The sequence below is a fragment of the Salmo trutta genome, chromosome 32, assembly GCF_901001165.1.
Source record: "Salmo trutta chromosome 32, fSalTru1.1, whole genome shotgun sequence".
Taxonomy (NCBI): Eukaryota; Metazoa; Chordata; class Actinopteri; order Salmoniformes; family Salmonidae; genus Salmo; species Salmo trutta.
Genome location: NC_042988.1, coordinates 17,560,459 through 17,582,690, shown reverse-complemented (window position 1 = coordinate 17,582,690; position 22,232 = coordinate 17,560,459). Strand labels below are relative to the sequence as shown.

Sequence of the window (22,232 nt, the reverse complement as noted above, 5' to 3'; positions counted from 1 at the left end):
TGAAGGTGATTAAGAGGGGCTACCTGTCAAAACACATGGGACAGAACAGCAAGAGTCATTGGTGACACACGGAGAGCCAGTGTCAAACACAGTCACTTGGCACAGTGTTAAACTACAGAGTCTGCTTACTCAGACTTCCACTGTTTTGATAAGGGTGTACAGAGAGTGGATTTTCAGATGTCAAATCTCTGAGCCATGCAAGCGCTCGGAGGAGTTGGTGCAGGGAGAGAAGCCCCCTCGTGGAAGTGGTATTGATCTTAGCACACAGTGCCTAGAGAGGTGTTTGCAGAGAGTCGGAGCTGACACCATGATCAGGCAGCATTATGGGGGATCAAAGAGGCCCTGGCCTCCCAGTGATCTGACAACAGCAAGGGAGGAGTGAGAATTTCCTGTTGACTGACGCTCCAATCCCGCTGCTGTCATCGAATGGAGCCTCTCAATCATTCATCCAAACACAGAGGAGGGTGGGGAGACAGATAGGGAGAGAGCGGAAGATGAGAGAGAGGGAACAAAGAAAGTGAGATCAACATAAAGAGATGGAGAAACGTTGCTCTGACAGGAGGGATATGGGGAGACAAAGAGATGGAGGGGGGAGGGTTTGTGAGGTGGCAGAAAAAGGTGAGAAACAAAGAGGGACTGAGGGAGTAAAATTGGAAAGAAAATAGAAATAAAGAGCGAAGAATGAAGAGTGGCAGAGGTAATAGAAAGTGGTATGGAAGACCATGCAGGAGGGTTAGGAGAGGGAGGCATGGAACATTTAGGGAAATGAGGGGGACAGAATTTATAGAGCCATTGGTCAGTGTTCTGGAAAAGAGACCCCTGGAAACCCCTTCGACCCCCCTCTCCCCACTGTCCCTCGCTCTCTCTGTCCTTGCTCTCTGCTGCAGTGCTGCTTAAATGTCATTGGACAGCTTACATGTGGTGGGTGCAAAATGGGTGAAATGTCAAGCATGGTAAAGGGTGGCGTGCCTGTGTGTCATTGTGTGTGCCATGTGTGTGCATGTTTGTTGGTGAGAGTGCATGTATTTGCCACATGCAAGGAGTGTTTAATTAAGTGTGGATTCATTTAGTATTCTATCTATGTACGTTAGTATCATTCTGTGTGTGAGAGCATGTGGATAGGCAATATAAGGTTCCAAGGGACTCTTTACTGGAGACATGTGTAGGCCTATGTTTTGTAATAAACCCTGCAGCTGTACACTTCATCTGCTTTGGTCAAAAGGGAGCTGAATCACTGATTAAAAATGTCACGGGCATGACCTTGGCATATGAAGTCAGAAAACTAGTGCTATTATAGCATCTGTAGGAATTAAATAAGGATAATGTTGTAAAAACAAGTCCCATTAATATTAATGCTGCTTTTTATGATATGAAGGTTTATCTTAATTGCATGCTTCATTCTACTTTTTATTATCAAGGATGCATAATAATAAATACAAATGTTATGTTAGGAAGACAACAGTTGCACAATGTACAGTGATCTGATTAGAGACATTAAACACATGTAATTACTATGCAGTGCACAGAGCCTGTGTCCCAAGCCTCACGATGAGATGGAGCAGCGATTCCAGCTGTTGGAATGTGACAGAATCCACAAATCAGAGCCTTAAAGGCTCAATGCAGCTGTTTTTATCACCATATCAAATCATTTCTGGGTAACAATTAAGTACCCTGCTGGGGATTGCTTTCAATTAAAATGGTCAAAGAGAAACAAAAATAGCTTCTTAGCAAAGAGCAATTTCTCAAGCAAGAATTTAGCTAGGATTGTCTTGGAGTGGGAAACTGAAAACTAGCTGTTATTGGTAGAGATGTTTGGAACTCTCTTTCTTATTGGTCTATTCAAACACCTCTTACACTTAAGGGCATTATCATAATTTTCACAATATTATTCCAATGTCATAGTGTGAAAATATTTTTAAAAACAAGGAAAATCATGGCTGACTGCACTGGTTCTTTAAGGGAGAGTGGGAAACAGAGAGAGAAGAGAGAGAGAGAGAGAGAGAGAGAGAGAGAGAGAGAGAGAGAGAGAGAGAGAGAGAGAGAGAGAGAGAGGAATAGAACAGAACAAAATGTGAAAGATGGAGAAAGGTCAAAAGAGAGAGACATGTAAGTCCAGGAGGAAACATGATAGAAATAGAGACAGGTTGAGCATACACCAGACAGAGAGGGAGAGGGAGCTAGAAGCAAGGTATGAGAAGGGAACCATTACAACAAGGGGAAAAACATGAAAAGAGAGTGATCGTTATTCTCAGTGACAAGAGAGCAGCTGGACGCTGTGATATACATTTCGCTCTGTCTTCCTCTCTTTTTAAATGTCTCCGTTAGCCATCTGCTCTCCCTTTTTCCATGTAGTGTCCCTCTCCCAGTACACATTTTTATGCCTTGTGCTATTCTGCCGTTCTCTCACAATGAGCCTCTCACCCTTTCCCTCTCTCCTCACAGACACTAGCAGAATGTACAGTGTGGTATATAATCTGCATGGGGGCTTGTTAAACCCCAACCCCCACCCCAGCCCCCAAGCCCCCCAGCTCAGTGACCCATTCCGACACCACACAAATCAGGTTCTAGCCAGAACATACCAAGTCAGGAACAGAAATAGGGGGGATAGCGAGGTAGGTGATTTGAAGGTCAAAAGACTGGGCTGTCTGTTAATGCGTCTGCAGTACATCAATCACAGTTTGCAATGGTGGGTGGTCGTGCAGACAGAGTGCACACGCCTTGCACATGCTTGAGGGCTTTGCCTCAAATCAGACTCTCTCTGTGTGTGTGTGTGTGTGTGTGTGTGTGTGTGTGTGTGTGTGTGTGTGTGTGTGTGTGTGTGTGTGTGTGTGTGTGTGTGTTGCAATATAGAACAAAGAAAAGTCCCAATGTTGAATCTACTGGTTAACACAGGATGGGTTTGAACACCTACTCTCGTACCATTCTTTTGTACCATTCTTTAATGGGCAGTTTTAACAGAGCTGATGTATACTGAACAAAAATATAAGTGTTGGTCCCATGTTTCATGAGCTGAAATAAAATATCCCAGAAATTTTCCAAAAGTACAAAAAGCTTATTTCTCTCAAATTTTGTGCACTAATTTGTTTACAAATTGACAAAGCATTTCTCCTTTGCCAAGATAATCCATCCAACTGACAAGTATGGCATATCAAGAAGCTGATTAAACAGCATGATCATTACACAGGTGCACCTTGTGCTGGGAACAAAAAAAGGCCCCTCTAAAATGTGCAGTTTTGTCACACAACTCAGTGCCACAGATGTCTCAACTTTTGAGGGAGCCTGTAATTGGCATGCTGACTGCAGGAATGTCTATCTGAGTTGTTTCCAGATAATTTAATGTTAATTTCTCTACCATAAGCCACCTTTTTTAGAGAATTTGGCAGTACATCCTACCGGCTTCACAACCACAGACGACGTGAATGGCTTGGTCGAGTGGTTTTCTGATGTCAACATTGTGAACAGAGTGCCCCATCCCATGGTGGCGGTGGGGTTATGGTATGGGCAGGCATAAGCTACATACAATGAACACAATTGCATTTTATCAATGGAAATTTGAATGCACAGAGATACTGTGATGAGATCCTGAGGCCCATTGTCGTGCCATTCATCCGACACCATCACCTCATGTTTCAGCATGATATTGCAAGGCCCCATTTCCCAAGGATCTGTACACAATTCCTGGAAGCTGAAAATGTCCCAGTTCTTCCATGGCCTGCATGCTCACCAGACGTCATCCATTGAGTATGTTTGGGATGCTCTGGATCGACGTGTACAACAGCGTGTTCCAGTTTCCACCAATATCCAGTAACTTCACACAGCCATTAACGAGTGGGACAACATTCCACAGGCTACAATCAACAGCCTGATCAACTCTATGCGAAGGAGATGTGTCGCGCTGCACGAGGCAAATGGTGGTCACACCAGATACTAACTGGTTTTCTGAGGCACGGCCCTACCTTTATTTAAGGTATCTGTGACCCACAGATGCATATCTGTATTCCCAGTCAAGTGAAATCCATAGAATAGTGCCTAATGAATTTATTTCAATTGACTGATTTCCTGATATGAATGGTAACTCAGTAAAATCTTTGAAATTGTTGCATGTTGCGTTTATATTTTACTTCAGTATAGTTAATGCATGATGGCGTCAGATTGAGCTAATACGGATGAGCTAATCCTCTAAAGGGCTCTGGCGACACACATACACACTCTGGGGGATAGCATGATGGAGAGCTTGTGTCTTCCGCCTCATCTGTAGCTTTAGCTCTGCACATTTGCCCACACTCTCATATCAGGTCTACAATTAGCCAGAACACATCTGTGAAGCTCACAGCTCAAAGTACGGTAGCATGTTCCAGTCACGGCGACAGCATGAAAGGTTAACAACGGCACTATCAAACATCCATGACCTTACATAGACAGATGCACCCATGCATACATGACACACAGAGACATGGACACATGGCATCATTTCACCAGGGACTGTATGAGAATTACAAATCAAATCAAATTGTATTAGTCACATGCGCCAAATACAACAGGTGTAGACCTTACAGTGAAATGCTTACTTACAAGACCCTAACCGACAGTGCAGTTTCAAAAAACACAGATAAGAAAAAGAGATAAAAGTAACAAGTAATTAAAGAGGAGCAGTAAAAAATAACAATATATACAGGGGGTTGCCGGTACAGAGTCAATGTGCGGGGGCACCGGTTAGTTGAGGTAGTATGTACATGTAGGTTGAGTTAATTAAAGTGACTATGCATAAATTACAACAGAGAGTGGCAGTGGTGTGGAGAGGGGGGCAATGAGAATAGTCTGGGTAGCCAGGAGTCTTATGGAGTCTTATGGCTTGGGGGTAGAAGCTGTTTAGAAGTCTCTTGGACCTAGACTTGGCGCTCCGGTACTGCTTGCCATGTGGTAGCAGAGAGAACAGTCTATGACTAGGGCGGCTGGAGTCTTTGACAATTTTCAGGGTCTTCCTCTGATACCGCCTGGTATAGAGGTCCTGGATGGCAGGAAGCTTGGCCCCAGTGATGTACTGGGCTGTTCGCACTACCTTCTGTAGTGCCTTGTGGTTGGAGGCCGAGCAGTTGTCATACCAGGCAGTGATGCAACCAGTCAGGATGCTCTCGGTGGTGCAGCTGTAGAACCTTTTGAGGATCTCAGGACCCATGCCAAATCTTTTCAGTCTCCTGAGGGGGAATAGGTTTTGTCGTGCCCGCTTCACGACTGTCATGGTGTGCTTGGACCATGTTAGTTTGTTGGTGATGTGGACACCAAGGAACTTGAAGCTCTCAACCTGCTCCACTGCAGCCCCGTCGATGAGAATGGGGGCGTGCTCGGTCCTCTTTTTCCTGTATTCCACAATAATCTCCTTTGTCTTGATCACGTTGAGGGAGAGGTTGTTGTCCTGGCACCACATGGCCAGGTCTCTGACCTTCTCCCTATAGGCTGTCTCGCTGTTGTCGGTGATCAGGCCTACCACTGTTGTGTCATCAGCAAATTTAAAAGATGGTGTTGGAGTTGTGCCTGGCCGTGCAGTCATGAGTGAACAGGGAGTACAGGAGGGGGCTGAGCACGCACCCCTGAGGGGCCCCTGTGTTGAGGATCAGCGTGGCGGATGTGTTGTGTTGTTACCTGCCCTTACCACCAGAATTACAAGTGGTAGTGGCATGACATTGTCAACAATTGTATTACTAAATGTAATATTAGGCGTATCTATTTTGTTCAGCAAACAAACATAGCTTCATCTATGATTGTCAAATTGTATTCTACATAAATGAGTTTGATTTGTTGTACAGACTTTGTGAGATCTAGTGATCTTCCGGAAACCATGACACTGTCATTCTTTTTAGATGTGTGTGTTTGTGTGTGTATTCTTTCTCTGTGGTGTGTGTGAATGTGGCTATGAGAGGCTGGATGTGTGTGACAGTGACATAATTGTTACTATGGAGAAGCAATTGCCAGTAGGGGGAAAGGCCCTCACTAACAAGCAGGGGGCAATAGGAGGAAACAAAAACTACTCGACTGAGGGATACCCTATACACAGACACCACATATCACTGTCATCTACCATTAAGCATCAAATTACATCACAACAAAACCTTTCCAACTCACCGCCAATGAGACGAACCAAAAGGCAAAGGAGAGCTGACAGCTCTTATATAACAATATACCACGTTCACAATTTACACTGTGAACACTAGACAGCCCATTTGAACAATTCGTGGAGTAGAAAACCACCATCACCACCAACAAGTTGTGTAGTAGGCCCTACATAGGGTGCTGCAAAACTCTCTAATCCACTTTACACCTCCCCACCCTGAGTACTTTCCTTTGCCTTCAAAGGTCTGGCTAGTAATATTTAATATAAACATTAATATACATACTGACTGCTCTTTCGTCTTGTGTGAACCCATGAATAATGAATTAACAGCTCAATGTTTCTTGCTTGTAGAACTTGTAGAAGATTAGGAGGAAGCATGTCCTCTGAGTCTTTTTGCCCTGAAATGACTCTCTCATTATCCTCTATTAAAGTATCTGTCGCCAAATGATGTTGGCATGACATCAAGTAGACATTTGACATTCATCTAAAAAGATAGATTATTTCTGTCTGAAACTAACTGCGTTACCCTCAGGACACTGTGCTACTTAGGCTAGCTAGCCTACTTGTCGGTGTAAACAGGGTTAGCCCAAGGGCGTAGGACATTTTGCACTCTAGGTCCCATGAAAGTCCTTCATCAATAATTGATTAATACCCTGCAGTTACCTACCTGCCTTGGCCTTGCGACATACATCCTGCGTAGACTAAACGGCCGGCAGATGGCGCTATTATTCCTTTTACGTCATTTGTCATCTGCGTCCAACAGGAATGTACACGGCTATACACTCATGTCCCCCGGCAACTGACTCGTACATAAAACATCCTCCATTCAGGTTGCAAGGGCGTCAGTTTCCTCAACTATCTGGACAAATATGAGTACTAAAAGAAAATAACTATTTGCCACCATCATACTAACTTTAGAGTGGCTAATGCTACTTCCTGATGTTGCACATGGTGTTCAGCCGGTGGTAAACAACAGACTGCTTCTACCTGATTGGCTGAACATCAGAAAGTAGCATAAGCCACTCTGGCATATTGTGGTGGAAAATTGTGTTTTATTAAGACAGTACACATATTTTTCATGTTTTTTCATTGTGTTTTTGAGAGTCTCCCCTTTCCATAAAGTAGAATAATAGCTTTTAGGCCAAACCGTTCGGACGCTATAGATGTTTTTGTGAGAAGACCGATTTTTGGGATGTCTCATGGTCTGACAAGCACCACTGTAGCTCGGCCACCTTCCACCGCAGATGTGGACAGTCGACATAGGTGGATGTGGTGGGTTGAGATGCAACCCATACAACATCAAAAAATATCTCAAAATTAAACTGACGGATTTTGATGGGGATTTAAAAAAATGTTTTTACTCAGATTGAAGCACAGGTGCGTCAATAGACTCTTAAGGATCTTACATATTGTAACGTATAGCCTGGGCTACTTCTGGGAATCCCTAAATGAAGTCCCTGTTGCTGTTGGAATAACTGTCAAAAAATACATTGAAAGGCTAAAACATTAAAATAACAATACTAGGCCCTCTTTGGCATCTCTTGCCAATTAATCCCAAAATGAAAAGGTGTTTCTAAAAGTTCCATAAAATATTTATCCAGCCAAAAGATGGGAACCTAATAACAGGTTGTTGCGTAACTGGGGTTTCAAGTTCTTCGCTGTATAAACTGTCTGTAAGTGAAGCTTGAAATGATTGTGCAATTCAATTAGTTATTTTAAATGATTAAGTCTTTTGAACTTAAAAGGGAGCACCCGGAGGTTCGGTGTGTTGTTACTTTCAGGGTGAATTATGCATCACACGGGAGAGATAGATAGATAGAGGGCAGACTCACTTGATACAAAGGAAATTCTATCTGGGTGTAACAGCCGTTGAAAGGATGGGACCAAGGTGCAGCGGAGAATGTATTCATCTTGACTTTTAATAGAAAGAATGGACACTTTACAAAATAAACTAAATCAACTCGCAACAGTTATGTTATCAAGAACTAAACAGGAAAATAACTACCCACAAACCCCAATCGAAAAACAGGCTGTCTAAGTATGGCTCCCAATCAGAGACAACGATAGACAGCTGTCCCTGATTGAGAACCACACCCGGCCAAAACAAAGAAATGCAAACACATAGAAAAAGGGACATAGAATGCCCACCCAAATCACACCCTGACCAAACCTAAATAGAGACATAAAAAGGCTCTCTCAGGTCAGGGCGTGACACTGGGAGAGATTCACTGGAAAGTCTGGTTGAATCAACTGTGTTTCCGCATCATTTCAACAACAAATATCTATGTGATGATGTTGAATTAACTTGGAAAACTGATTGGATTTGCAAAAAGTCATCAAAGTAAGGGAATTTAGTATTTTTTCACCCAACTTTTAACCTAAATCCAATGTCATAGAGAAATGTTTTGCTGATTTCATGTTGAATTCACATTAGCTGACAACTGACGTCTGTGCCCAGTGGGAAACATTCAACCACGTCATGTATTCAGACAAGCGCATTATCTTACTCACAAACAGTGATAGGATCTTAGGAATTTATTGATTACACTCTGTGGCCAGTTTATTAGATACACCCATATAGTACCGGGTCGGACCCCCCCTTTGCCTCCAGAACAGCCTGAATTCGTCGGGGCATGGATACGTTGCTCAATTGGTATCAAGGGACCTAACTTGTGTCAGGAAAACATTCCCCAAACCATTACACCACTGCTACCAGCCTGTACCGTTGACACCAGGCAGGATGGGGACAAGGACTCATGCTAAACCTGACTCTGCCATCAGCATGACACAACAGGAACTGGGATTTGTTGGACCAGGCAAAGTTTTTTTGTTGGTGATCACGTGCCCACTGGAGACACTTCTTCTTGTTTTTAGCTGATAGGAGTGGAACCCGTGTGGTTGTCTACTGCAATAGCCCATCCGGGACAAGGACCGACAAGTTGTGCGTTCCGAGATGTCACTCTGAACACCACAGTTGTACTGTGCCGTTATTTGCCTGTTTGTAACCTACCTGTTAGATTGGACGATTCTTGCCATTCTCCTTCGATCTCTCATTAACGAGCAGTTTTCGCCCACAGGACTGCCGCTGACTGCACGTTTTTTTGTTGCACCTTTCTCTGTAAACCCTAGACACTGTCGTGTGTGAAAAGCCCAGGAGGCCGGCCGTTTATGAGATACTGGAACTGGCGCGCCTGGCACCGACGATCATACCACGCTCAAAGTCGCTTAGGTCACTGGTTTTGCCCATTCTAACGTTCAATCAAACAGTAACTGAATGCCTGTCTGTCTGCTTTTTATAGCAAACCATGGCCACGTGACTCACTGTCTTCAGGAGCTAACTATTTTCATGAACAGGGTGTTGTACATAATAAACGGAATGTATGTATCAGATGTACCAGTGTAAAATAAATTGGTTGCTTTGTAGGTCTACACATGAGAATAGCCTTGCAACAAATGTGTGTGTGTTGTATACATTGTTAACTGTAGTACAGAAAGATATCTCAGCACAGCCCAACACTGATAACTTTTGACTCACGATGGCGCACTGAGGGGGAATTTACTTTAATGGACCATAATTCAGCAAGGCGTGTGTTTGTGTGTACACGAGAGAAGATAAGTAGAGGGGCCTTTTAAATCACTAAGCTGGGCTGGACTGTGCTGACCGCAGCAAACCCATTGTCCTGGCTAAGCCGTCAATTCAGTCCTTCTCTCAGATGGAGAGACAGAAAGGAACTGAGAGAAAGAAGAGATATAGAGTAACATAAAGAGAAGGAAGTGGCAAATATATGGCAAATAGAAAACCAAAATGGATGGTGTTAAGAGATAGATGGGAGGGGTTGAATGGAGCTGAAGGGTGGGACTAATAACAACAAGATAACCAATGTAAAACATACGAGGTCTGTAAAATGTATATAGGTTCAGAACTTTTGTGAAATAGCACAGTTGCAAATAGAAATCAAACTGGATGGACATCAAAAATAGAGGAAGGCTAGGACTAAAAACAAACCAAATATAACTATTATAAAATAGATTGTGTCTGTAAAATGTGTATAAGCTGGAAGTAGGAGACTAAGTTTTATTGTTTATTAGTTTTCTTTTTTTAACCTTTATTTGACTAGGCAAGTCAGTTAGGAACAAATTCTTATTTACAATGACGGCGTACCAGAGAACACTGGGTTAACTGCCTGGTTCAGGGGCAAAATGACAGATTCTTACATTAGGGATTTGATCCAGCAACCTTTTGGTTACTGGCCCAATGCTCTAACCACTAGGATACTTGCCGGGTGGTAGGGTTTGGAGGGAATAATAAATTAAGGTATATAAAAAAAAGTGTGTATATGTATATATACAGTTGAAGTCGGAAGTTTACATACACTTATGTTGGAGTCATTAAAACTCATTTTTCAACCACTCCACACATTTCTTGTTGACAAACTATAGTTTTGGCAAGTCGGTTAGGACATCTACTTCGTGCATGACACAAGTAATTTTTCCAACAATTGTTTACAGACAGATTATTTCACTTATAATTCACTGTATCACAATTCCAGTGGGTCAGAAGTTTACATACACTAAGTTGACTGTGCCTTTTAAACAGCTTGAAAAATTCCAGAAAATTATGTCATGGATTTAGAAGCTTCTGATAGGCTAATTGACATCATTTGAGTCAATTGGAGGTGTACCTGTGGATGTATTTCAAGGCCTACCTTCAAACTCAGTGCCTCTTTGCTTGACATCATGGGAAAATCAAAAGAAATCAGCCAAGACCTCAGAAAAAAAATTGTAGACCTCCACAAGTCTGGTTCATCCTTGGGAGCAATTTTCAAACACCTGAAGGTACCACGTTCATCTGTACAAACAATAGTACAGAAGTGTAAACACCATGAGACCACGCAGCCATCATACTGCTCAGGAAGGAGACATGTTCTGTTTCCTAGAGATCAACGTACTTTGGTGCGAAAAGTGCAAATCAATCCCAGAACAACAGCAAAGGACCTTGTGAAGATGCTGGAGGAAACAGGCACAAAAGCATCTATAGTCACAGTAAAACGAGTCCTATATCGACATAACCTGAAAGGCTGCTCAGCAAGAAAGAAGCCACTGCTCCAAAACCGCCATAAAAAAAGCCAAACTATGGTTTGCAACTGCACATGGGGACAAAGATGCTCTCATGCATGCCTCAGTGTTGCTTGCCTCGAAGCGAGCATAGAAGTGATTTAACTCGTCTGGTAGGCTCGTGTCACTTGGCAGCTCACGGCTGTGCTTCCCTTTGTAGTCTGTAATAGTTTGCAAGCCCTGCCTCATAAGACGAGCTTTGGAGCTGGTGTAGTATGATTCAATCTTAGCCCTGTATTTGACGCTTTGCCTGTTTGATGGTTCGTCGCAGGGCATAGCAGGATTTCTTGTAAGCTTCCGGGTTAGAGTCCCGCACCTTGAAAGCGGCAGCTCTACCCTTTAGCTCAGTGCGAATGTTGCCTGTAATCCATGGCTTCTGGTTGGGGTATGTATGTACAGTCATCTGTGGGAAAGACGTCCTAGATGCACTTATTGATGAAGCCAGTGACTGATGTGGTGTACTCCTCAATGCCATTGGAAGAATCCCGGAACATGTTCCAGTCTATGATAGCAAAACAGTCCTGCAGGTTAGCATCTGCTTCATCTGACCACTTTTGTATAGACCGAGTTACTGGTGCTTCCTGCTTTAATTTTTGCTTGTAAGCAGGAATCAGGAGGATAGAGTTGTGGTCGGATTTACCAAATGGAGAGCGAGGGAGAGCTTTGTACGCGTCTCTGTGTGTGGAGTACAGGTGATGTAGAATTTTTTTCCCCTCTGGTTGCACCTTTAACATGTTGAAAGAAATTTGGTAGAACTGATTTAAGTTTCCCTGCATTAAAGTCTCCGGCCACTAGGAGCGCCGCCTCTGGGTGAGTGGTTTCTTGTTTTCTTATTTCCTTATACAGTTGACTGAGTGCGGTCTTAGTGCCAGCATCCGTCTGTGGTGGTAAATAAACAGCCACAAAAAGTATAGCTGAAAACTCTCCAGGCAAGTAGTGTGGCCTGCAATTTCTCACAATATACTCTACTTCAGGCGAGCAAAATGTAGAGACTTCCTTAGATTTCATGCACCAGCTGTTGTTTACAAATATGCACAGACCGCCCCCCCTCATCTTACCGGAGTGTGCTGTTCTATCTTGCCGGTGCAGCGTATATCCCGCTAGCTGAATATCCATGTCGTCATTCAGCCATGATTCTGTGAAACATAGGATATTACAGTTTTTGATGTCCCATTGGTAGGATATTCATTATCGTACCTCGTGTAATTTATTGTCCAATGATTGCACGTTGGCGAGTAGTATTGATGGTAACGGCAGCTTTCCCACTCGCCTTCTCCGGGTCCTGACAAGGCATCCGGCTCTTTGTCCTCTGTACCTGCGTCGCTTCCTCTTGCAAATAACAGGGATGTCTGCCCTGTTGGGTGTTTTCGAGAATGTCCAGTGCGTCCTTGTAGAAAGAATCTTTGTCTAATCCGAGGTGAGTGATTGCTGTCCTGATATCCAGAAGCTCTTTTTTTGCCTTAAGATATGGTTGCAGAAACATTATGTACAAAATAAGTTACAAATAATGCGAAAAAAACACATAATAAGCACAATTGGTTGGGTGCCCATAAAACTGCTGCCATTTCTTCCAACGCCATTTTTTGCTAAATTACTACAGACCCGTAGCACTCACATCCCTAGCCATGAAGTGCTTTGAAAGGTTGGTAATGGCTCACATCAACACCATTGTCCCAGAAACCCTAGACCCACTCCAATTTGCATACTGCCCAAACTGATCCACAAATGATGCAATCTCTATTGCACTCCACACTGCCCTTTCCCACCTGGACAAAAGGAACACTTATGTGAGAATGCTATTCATTGACTACAGCTCAGCATTCAACACCATAATACCCTCAAAGCTCATCACTAAGCTAAGGATCCTGGGACTAAACACCTCCCTCTGCAACTGGATCCTGGACTTCCTGATGAGCTGCCCCCAGGTGGTGAGGGTAGGTAGCAACACATCTGCCACGCTGATCCTCAACACTGGAGCTCCCCAGGGGTGCGTGCTCAGTCCCCTCCTGTACTCCCTGTTCACTCACGACTGCATGGCCAGGCACGACTCCAACACCATCGTTAAGTTTGCAGACGACACAACAGTGGTAGGCCTGATCACCGACAACGACGAGATAGCCTATAGGGAGGAGGTTAGAGACCTGGCCGGGTGGTGCCAGAATAACAACCTCTCCCTCAACGTGATCAAGACTAAGGAGATGATTGTGGACTACAGGAAAAGGAGGACCGAGCACGCCCCCATTCTCATCGATGGGGCTGTAGTGGAGCAGGTTGAGAGCTTCAAGTTCCTTGGTGTCCACATCAACAACAAACTAGAATGGTCCAAACACACCAAGACAGTCATGAAGCGGGCACGACAAAGCCTATTCCCCCTCAGGAAACTAAAAAGATTTGGCATGGGTCCTGAGATCCTCAAAAGGTTCTACAGCTGCAACATCGAGAGCATCCTGACTGATTGCATCACTGCCTGGTACGGCAATTGCTCGGCCTCCGACCGCAAGGCACTACAGAGGGTAATGCGTACGGCCCAGTACATCACTGGGGCTAAGCTGCCTGCCATCCAGGACCTCTACACCAGGCGGTGTCAAAGGAAGACCCTAAAAATTGTCAAAGACCCCAGCCACCCTAGTCATAGACGGTTCTCTCTACTACCGCATGGCAAGCAGTACCGGAGCGCCAAGTCTAGGACAAAAAGGCTTCTCAACAGTTTTTACCCCCAAGCTATAAGACTCATGAACAGGTAATCAAATGGCTTCCCGGACTATTTGCATTGTGTTTCCCCCCCAACCCCTCTTTTACGCTGCTGCTACTCTCTGTTTATAATATATGCATAGTCACTTTAACTATACATTCATGTACATACTACCTCAATTGGGCTGACTAACCGGTGTCTGTATGTAGCCTCGCTACTTTTATAGCCTCGCTACTGTATATAGCCTGTCTTTTTACTGTTGTTTCATTTCTTTACTTACCTATTGTTCACCTAATACCTTTTTTGCACTATTGGTTAGAGCCTGTAAGTAAGCATTTCTACACCTGTTGTATTCAGCGCACGTGACAAATAAACTGTGATTTGAAGATTGTACTTTTTGGAGAAATGTCCTCTGGTCTGATGAAACAAAAGTAGAACTGTTTGGCCATAATGAACATCGTTATGTTTGGAGGAAAAAGGGGGAGGCTTGCAAGCTGAAGAACATCATCCCAACCGTGAAGCACTGGGGTGGCAGCATCATGTTGTGGGGGTGCTTTGCTGCAGGAGGGACTGGTGCACTTCACAAAATAGATGGCATCATGAGGGAGGAAAAATATGTGGATATATTGAAGCAACATCTCAAGACATCAGTCAGGAAGTTAAAGCTTGGTCGCAAATGGGTCTTCCAAATGGACAATGACCCCAAGCATACTTCCAAAGTTGTGGCAAAATGGCTCATGGACAACAAAGTCAAGGTATTGGAGTGGCCATCACAAAGCCCTGACCTCAATCCTATAGAACATTTGTGGGCAGAACTGAAAAAGTGTGTGCGAGCAAGGAGGCCTACAAACCTAACTTAGTTACACCAGCTCTGTCAGGAGGAATGGGCCAAAATTCACCCAACTTATTGTGGGAAGCTTGTGGAATCTACTATTATTCTGACATTTCACATTCTTAAAATAAAGTGGTGATCCTAACTGATCTAAGACAGGGAATTTTTACTAGGATTAAATGTCAGAAATTGTGAAAAACTGAGTTTAAATGTATTTGGCTAAGGTGTATGTAAACTTCCGACTTCAACTGTATATTTGTGTGGGTATGTGTATGTATGTATGTATGTATGTATGTATGTATGTATGTATGTATGTATGTATGTATGTATGTATGTATGTATGTACTGTATGTATGTATGTATGTATGTATGTATGTATGTATGTATGTATGTATGTATGTATGTATGTATGTATGTATGTATGTATGTATGTATGTACTGTATGTATGTACTGTATGTATGTATGAATGTTTTATATATATATGTATATATATATGTGTGTGTGTGTGTGTGTGTGTGTGTGTGTGTGTGTGTGTGTGTGTGTGTGTGTGTGTGTGTGTGTGTGTATATATATATTTACCACAAAAATATAAGGGGGGTTGGAAATGAGTGGGATGAGACCGTGTGATGTGGAAAGAGCTAGAGAGTGAAAGAGTGAGAATGAGCAGCCGAAAGGAATGGCTGATCTCCCAAACACATCCCTTTAAAGCTTTTCACGTGAGCACAACAGATGGCCAATGCACGCTCCATCACAAGTACAGGCAGACAGGGTACTTAGCGCTCTGGAAATTAGAATCTTCTCATGTTTAAATAGGGAGGGCTTACTTCAGCTGCCAAACCCAAGCCACATTTGTGTGATTTTAAATTGAGTAATTTCAGTATACAGAAAGGGAGAGTCTAATGATAGTAACATATGTCTGTGTGAGAAAGAGAGTGATTTCATTACTTAAGTTTTAGTTGTAAGATTAGAGAACTAGGTGTGTGTGTGTGTGCTTGAGAGAAAGAGAATGTGTCTGTGTGAGAGAGAGACAAAGTGTGTGCAGTATGTATGTGAGTGTGCACACACATGTGAGTATGAGCAACTGTGATTTCAGTGCCCCAGATGTAGTTGAGAGGAGAGGCAGGGTCATTTTGTCACAGCACAGGAGTTCACGGCTAGGTGTCTTAATTTGCAGTGTAAGGGCATAGGAACGCTTTTCAGGGCTAATCAGCTTACTGCACCAAACTGCACTAGAGGGAGAGCTATATGGGGAAAGAGATCTGTGAAGCTGAACAAGAGAGGCAGGGAGTGAGAGAGAGAGATGGAGAGATATAGAGGGGGTAGATGAAAAGAAAGATAGGGAGAGATGGCGAGTGGGGTAGAGGAAGAGAGAGATGGAGAGTGGGGTAGACTGAGGAGGAGAGAGAGATGGATGTGTTTAAATTAAGTGAAGCATATTTTCTGTTTATTGGAGGGGGGGGGGGTTGCTGCAACATGGCAGAACAGACTGCCAGTGACAGATGTCTCTCTTACCGCCACTTTCTCTGTCTTTTTAACATCCTCCCTGTGGAGTTCTCCATTCTCTCTCTCTCTCTCTCTCTCTCTCTCTCTCTCTCTCTCTCTCTCTCTCTCTCTATGGCCCTCTCTCTCATGCTCCCCTCTCATGCTCTCTCTCTCACGCTCTCCCTTTCACTTGCTTGCCTGCTCACTCTCTCATCTTTTCTCATCAAGTGAAAAATGCCTCTTGCTCTGAGATATCAGTATTTAATCTATTGATGGTGTAGTCTCTCGCCCCCACTCTGTCTCTGTGTTTTAGAGCCATATCAGTGGCAGCTCTGCTGAAGCCCTTGCAGCACTAGGGCCCTTTGAAGTTCAGCCCTGCTGAATTAGGCCATCGCCCAGCAGTGTACTGTACACCAGCTCCGACTCATTCACAATGTGTACACACACACACACACAAATCCAAATCTCTCCCTTGCACTCTCTCTCTGTCTTTTCTCTCTCCCCCTCTCTCTCTCTCGCTTTATTTTTCTCTCTCTCCTTCTTGCTCTCTCTCTCACACACACACACAAACACACACACAATTTGAAATTCATATCAACATACAAATCCTTATTCGCAGAGACACTCACACTCATACCCACTTCAAAACCGTACACTCTCTTTAAACCTTGTTCTGTGCGCACAGACTCAAGGAACCTACGCACAAACTTCGTAAAAAAAATAAAAACGCTCTCATATCCGTGGATATTCAACCCCATCATTGCAGCACAGATGGCCATCACACACAGTGTGGACACAGTGTCCAGCTCCATCCACACCATGACTACCACCACCACCACCCACCACCCCATGTCACCAGCACATAACCCTGTGGTCAAACTGGACAGAAGCCAAGGATTTTTTTTCATCAATGCAATTAGTAGATTTTTTTCTCTCTAGTTGTATCTCTCTTCCCCTCTCTCTCTTGGCCTCTCCTCTTTCCACTGCTGATTAGTCAGAGTTGGATTTAACAGCATAACGGCAGAGTCATGTCTTAAGTGTAAAACTAAGGGTGACTCAATAATCCATGCCTTCTGTGAATGCTCTAAAGTCCTAAAGTTATGGGTGGAGTTAGAAAGTTAGCTGTCAGTAGTATTACAATGTAAATGTAGTTTTAATCTGTAAAAAAAAAAAAAAAAGATAGATAGATAGATAGAAACAAAAGAATACTGAAAAATAGTTGGATTTAGCAAGCACCAAGCTGGGAAGACTCCGAGTGGGGCATAGCTCTGACCAGACAGACAGTCAAAGTGCATTCCGGAGTTCTCAGTCGGAGGGGAAAGGGATTCCGAGGGAATTTTTGTGAGAGACAGAGCTCATTAGGGGTGCCAGCTCAGATGACCGCTGGGATTGCAGAGAGACGGACCCCTCTTGAGAGGGAGAACTGGTGGGAAATGTCCTGCTCGCCAGAATCAAACACTTCACAGCTCATCAGCCAGGGAGCGAGTAAGCCTTGGTGGCCGGCGCCAGTCTCACTATTCTCCTTGGGGTGGAGTGTAGAGCGGTGGTGCAGTGTGGCACGAAAGACAGTTAATTTTCCGCATGGCTCACTCAGCGTGTGTCATAATCACATATCAATTACATGGGGACGTGAAGATTCATTTCTAATTCAATCAGTCAACTTCAGTGTCATCCTTCCCTCGCCGCTCTTTTCACCGCTCCTTTTCATCTCCTTGCATGGTTTCCATTGATGCGATACATAAGATGGCTCGGACGATTCGGACCCCATCCAGGGCTACGGTATTGCTCTGTGTTTGGTAACTTTTTGTGCCACTAAGTGACCTAGGCATAACAATGCCTTCCAAACATTTTGTACATTATGTTACATAATGACCCTTGAAGCACACATGGTTATTTTACAAAAAGTTATCATTCTATCTATTAATTGAAATGTGAAACATATTTAGTGACTATTTTAAAATGTCCTCACCAGGGTCACACACAATGGAAGCTAGCTATATAGCTTTATATAACTTAAATGAGCATCCAATGACTAGTAACCTTTCAGAGACTCTGACAAAAATGTGTGAATCAATTATATTCTGAGTTGCAACGATGCATCTGAAGCGGCACAAACATTTAACCTTTTGTCACCCTCTGGTGCTTATATTTGGGCAACTGCCAGTCATCTCAGGTCAGGTTGCTGTTGTTGTCATGCTAGCTAGCTTCGTCTCTTGTCATTGGCCTGAACACCAGCATCACCTCACTGGATTGGTGAGCCTGCTAGAACTTGAGGACTGCGGGGTTCCATTTCAGTGCTGTGAAAATAGGAGAGGGCCAGAGTGAACAAGCATCGGACTGTCACATTTGTTCATTGTACACTACCGGTCAAAATTTTTAGAACACCTACTCATTCATTGGTTTTTCTTTAGTTTTACTATTTTCTACATTGTAGAATAATAGTGAAGACATCAAAACTATGAAATAACACATATGGAATCATGTAGTAACAAAAAAAGTGTTAAACAATTCAAAATATGTTATATTTGAGATTCTTCAAATAGCCCCCCTTTGCCTTGATGACAGCTTTGCACACTCTTGGCATTCTCTCAACCAGCTTCATGAGGTAGTCACCTGGAGTGCATTTCAATTAACAGGTGTGTCTTCTTAAAAGTTAATTTGTGGAATTTCTTTCCTTCTTAATGCGTTTGAGCCAATCAGTTGTGTTGTGACAAGGTAGGCGTGGTATACAGAAGATAGACCCTATTTGGTAAAAGTCCAAGTCCATATTGGGTCAAGAAGCTCAATAAGCAAAGAGAAAGGACAGTCCATCATTACTTTAAGACATGAAGGTCAGTCAATATGGAACATTTCAAGAACTTTGAAAGTTTCTTCTAGTGCAATAGCATTAACCATGAGGCGCTATGATAAAACTGGCTCTCATGAGGACCGCCACTGGAAAGGAAGACCCAGAGTTACTGCAGAGGATAAGTTAGATAAGTTACCAGCCTCAGAAATTGCAGCCCAAATAAATGCTTCACGGAGTTCAAGTAACAGACACATCTCAACATCAACTGTTCAGAGGAGAATGTGTGAATCAGGCCTTTATGGTTGAATTGCTGCAAAGAAACCGCTACTAAAGGACACCAATAATAAGAAGAGATGGTGGAAATTTGTCCTTTGGTCTAGAGTCCAAATTTGAGATTTTTGGATCCAACCGCTGTCTTTGTGAGACGTGGTGTGGGTGAACGGATGATCTCCGCATGTCTATTTCCCACCGTAAATAATAGACAAGAAGATATTACATTAAATAAATACATAAATAAAATTGTCTTCCATAGCTTTAGATGAAAGGCAGTTTGGAAAAGGAAGTATCTTAAGTGGAGGGAACATAGATGGTACAGCCAGGCAGGGAGGTAGAGACATCTAACAGACAGGCCACAGAGCTCTTCATCAGGAACCTAGTCGTCTTCGATAGTCACAGCTCCTCCTCCGTAGATAGACTAGATCGTCCAATACTGAAATGTAGCACCCACCTGGGTGATGCTTCAGCGACTGTAAAAGCGGCAGTAAGACGGTGTTGATCTGGTGTTGCTGCATCATTCAAATCATGATAGCAAGCTAGCTAGACGTGACAATCAGTCCTGCAACTCCCTGGGTCACCACCAGATATCTATCAACAAGTTATTAAAAACAAAAACAAAAAAATATGTACAATCTAAATATACATTTTAGTCATTTAGCAGACACTCTTATCCAGAGTGACTTACAGTAGTGAATGCATACATTTCATACATTTTTTTTTCTGTGCTGGCCCCCCGTGGGAATCGAACCCACAACCTTGGTGTTGCAAACACCATGCTCTACCAACTGAGCTACAGAGAAGGCTGTATACCATAGGGAATATTTAAACAATGCTTTGTAACTGAATGTCATGAATTCTAAAAGCATAACTCTCTAAATGTATGGCTCTGGGCAGAGTTTCCATCTGCATGTCGATGCTCTGCATGTGTGTACCACAACAAACCATCCGGCCTCACACCGCCACGGGGCAGATAGAGAGGCGGTGCTCATGCACGACAATGAGCGCCTCATCCGTGACTGCAACCACTGGGCCACATTAGCATCCTTAACCCCCCATTCACTGTGACCCAGGGGGCACCACTGTGGGGGTCTGGTTGAATGAGGGTTAATGTCAGGTCACAACAATCTTGACACGGTATAGTTATAGCTAGTACTGCACAGTGGGCTTGTTGTGTGGTTGTGGTTGTGTTGTGGTATGATTGTAGTGCCTGTCAAATCACCTTTGGGAAATAGACTATTTGATGTCCGGAAGACGGGATTTTTGCCATTATGCCCCCAATACACACTTAGAAAAAAGGGTTCCAAAAGGGTTCTTCAGCTGTCCCCATAGGATAACCATTTTTGGTTCCAGGTAGAACCCTTTTGTGTTCCACGTAGAACCCTCTGTGGAACGGGTTCTACATGGAACCCAAAAGAGTTCTACCTGGAACCAAAAGTGGTTCTTCAAAGGGTTCTCCTATGGGGACAGTCGAAGAACCATTTCAGTTTTTTTCTAGTGTAGGGGAGGATATTTCACCGCCTCAATAATACAAAGGACAGTGTGGTCACATGTTTTTCTCAGCATGCATCCTTATCTTCACCAGCCCCCACTATGCACAGAGTAGACACATAAATATACAGGTCATTAAGCATTACTCACACATGGTGGTACACATGGTGGTACACATGGTGGTACACATGGTGGTACACATGATGGTACACATGGTGGTACACATGATGGTACACATGGTGGTACACATGATGGTACACATGGTGGTACACATGATGGTACACATGGTGGTACACATCATGGTACACATGGTGGTACACATGGTGGTACACATGATGGTACACATGGTAGTACACATGGTGGTACACATGATGGTACACACGGTGGTACACACGGTGGTACACACGGTGGTACACACGGTGGTACACACGGTGGTACACACGATGGTACACACGGTGGTACACACGGTGGTACACACGAAGGTACACACGAAGGTACACATGGTGGTACACATGATGGTACACATCGTGGTACACATGGTGGTACACATGGTGGTACACATGATGGTACACATGGTAGTACACATGGTGGTACACATGGTGGTACACACGATGGTACACACGATGGTACACACGGTAGTACACACGGTGGTACACACGGTGGTACACACGGTGGTACACACGATGGTACACACGGTGGTACACACGATGTTACACACGGTGGTACACACGGTGGTACACACGGTGGTACACATGAAGGTACACATGGTGGTACACACGGTGGTACCCACGGTGGTACACACGGTGGTACACACGATGGTACACACGGTGGTACACACGGTGGTACACACGGTGGTACACACGGTGGTACCCACGGTGGTACCCACGGTGGTACACACGGTGGTACACACGGTGGTACACACGGTGGTACACAGGAAGGTACACATGGTGGTACACACGGTGGTACCCACGGTGGTACACACGATGGTACACACGGTGGTACACACGATGGTACACACGGTGGTACACACGAAGGTACACACGAAGGTACACACGGTGGTACACATGGTGGTACACATGGTGGTACACACGGTGGTACACATGGTCTGTGTATCTTCAATCCCAAGTGTTGGGACTAATTAGAGTGTAAAGGTGCTCATTCTCTCTTCTTCTCTTCCTTTCTTTCTTTCTCTCTCTCTCTCTCCATCTCACTGTCTTTCAGATCACAACCACCTGAATAACGCTGCCCTCTCACCCCTGGGTCCAGCAATGGCGCTCTCCCACCCTCACAACAACCTTGGTCTGGGCTTTAACAAGTGCGCCTCCCTCAAGGCTGTGGGTAAGCAACGCATTGCTCACTACACACATCCTTTCACATACACTGTCTATCAACAGACCAGTTCACATAGACAGAAATACACTAAAACTTATCCACTCATGCAAACATAAA

At 43.9% G+C, this 22,232-nt stretch overlaps 1 protein-coding gene across 2 annotated transcripts in view; it reads left to right on the top strand.

The window, feature by feature from the left end:
• The window catches only part of LOC115171281 (protein shisa-8), a 92,858-nt gene that overhangs the window by 40,820 nt on the left and 29,806 nt on the right, over positions 1-22,232 (top strand). For both annotated transcript variants that reach the window (XM_029727944.1, XM_029727943.1), the window contains exon 3: positions 22,005-22,121. In XM_029727944.1, the coding sequence (XP_029583804.1) occupies positions 22,005-22,121 (117 nt within the window). The remainder of the gene's footprint in view (positions 1-22,004; positions 22,122-22,232) is intronic.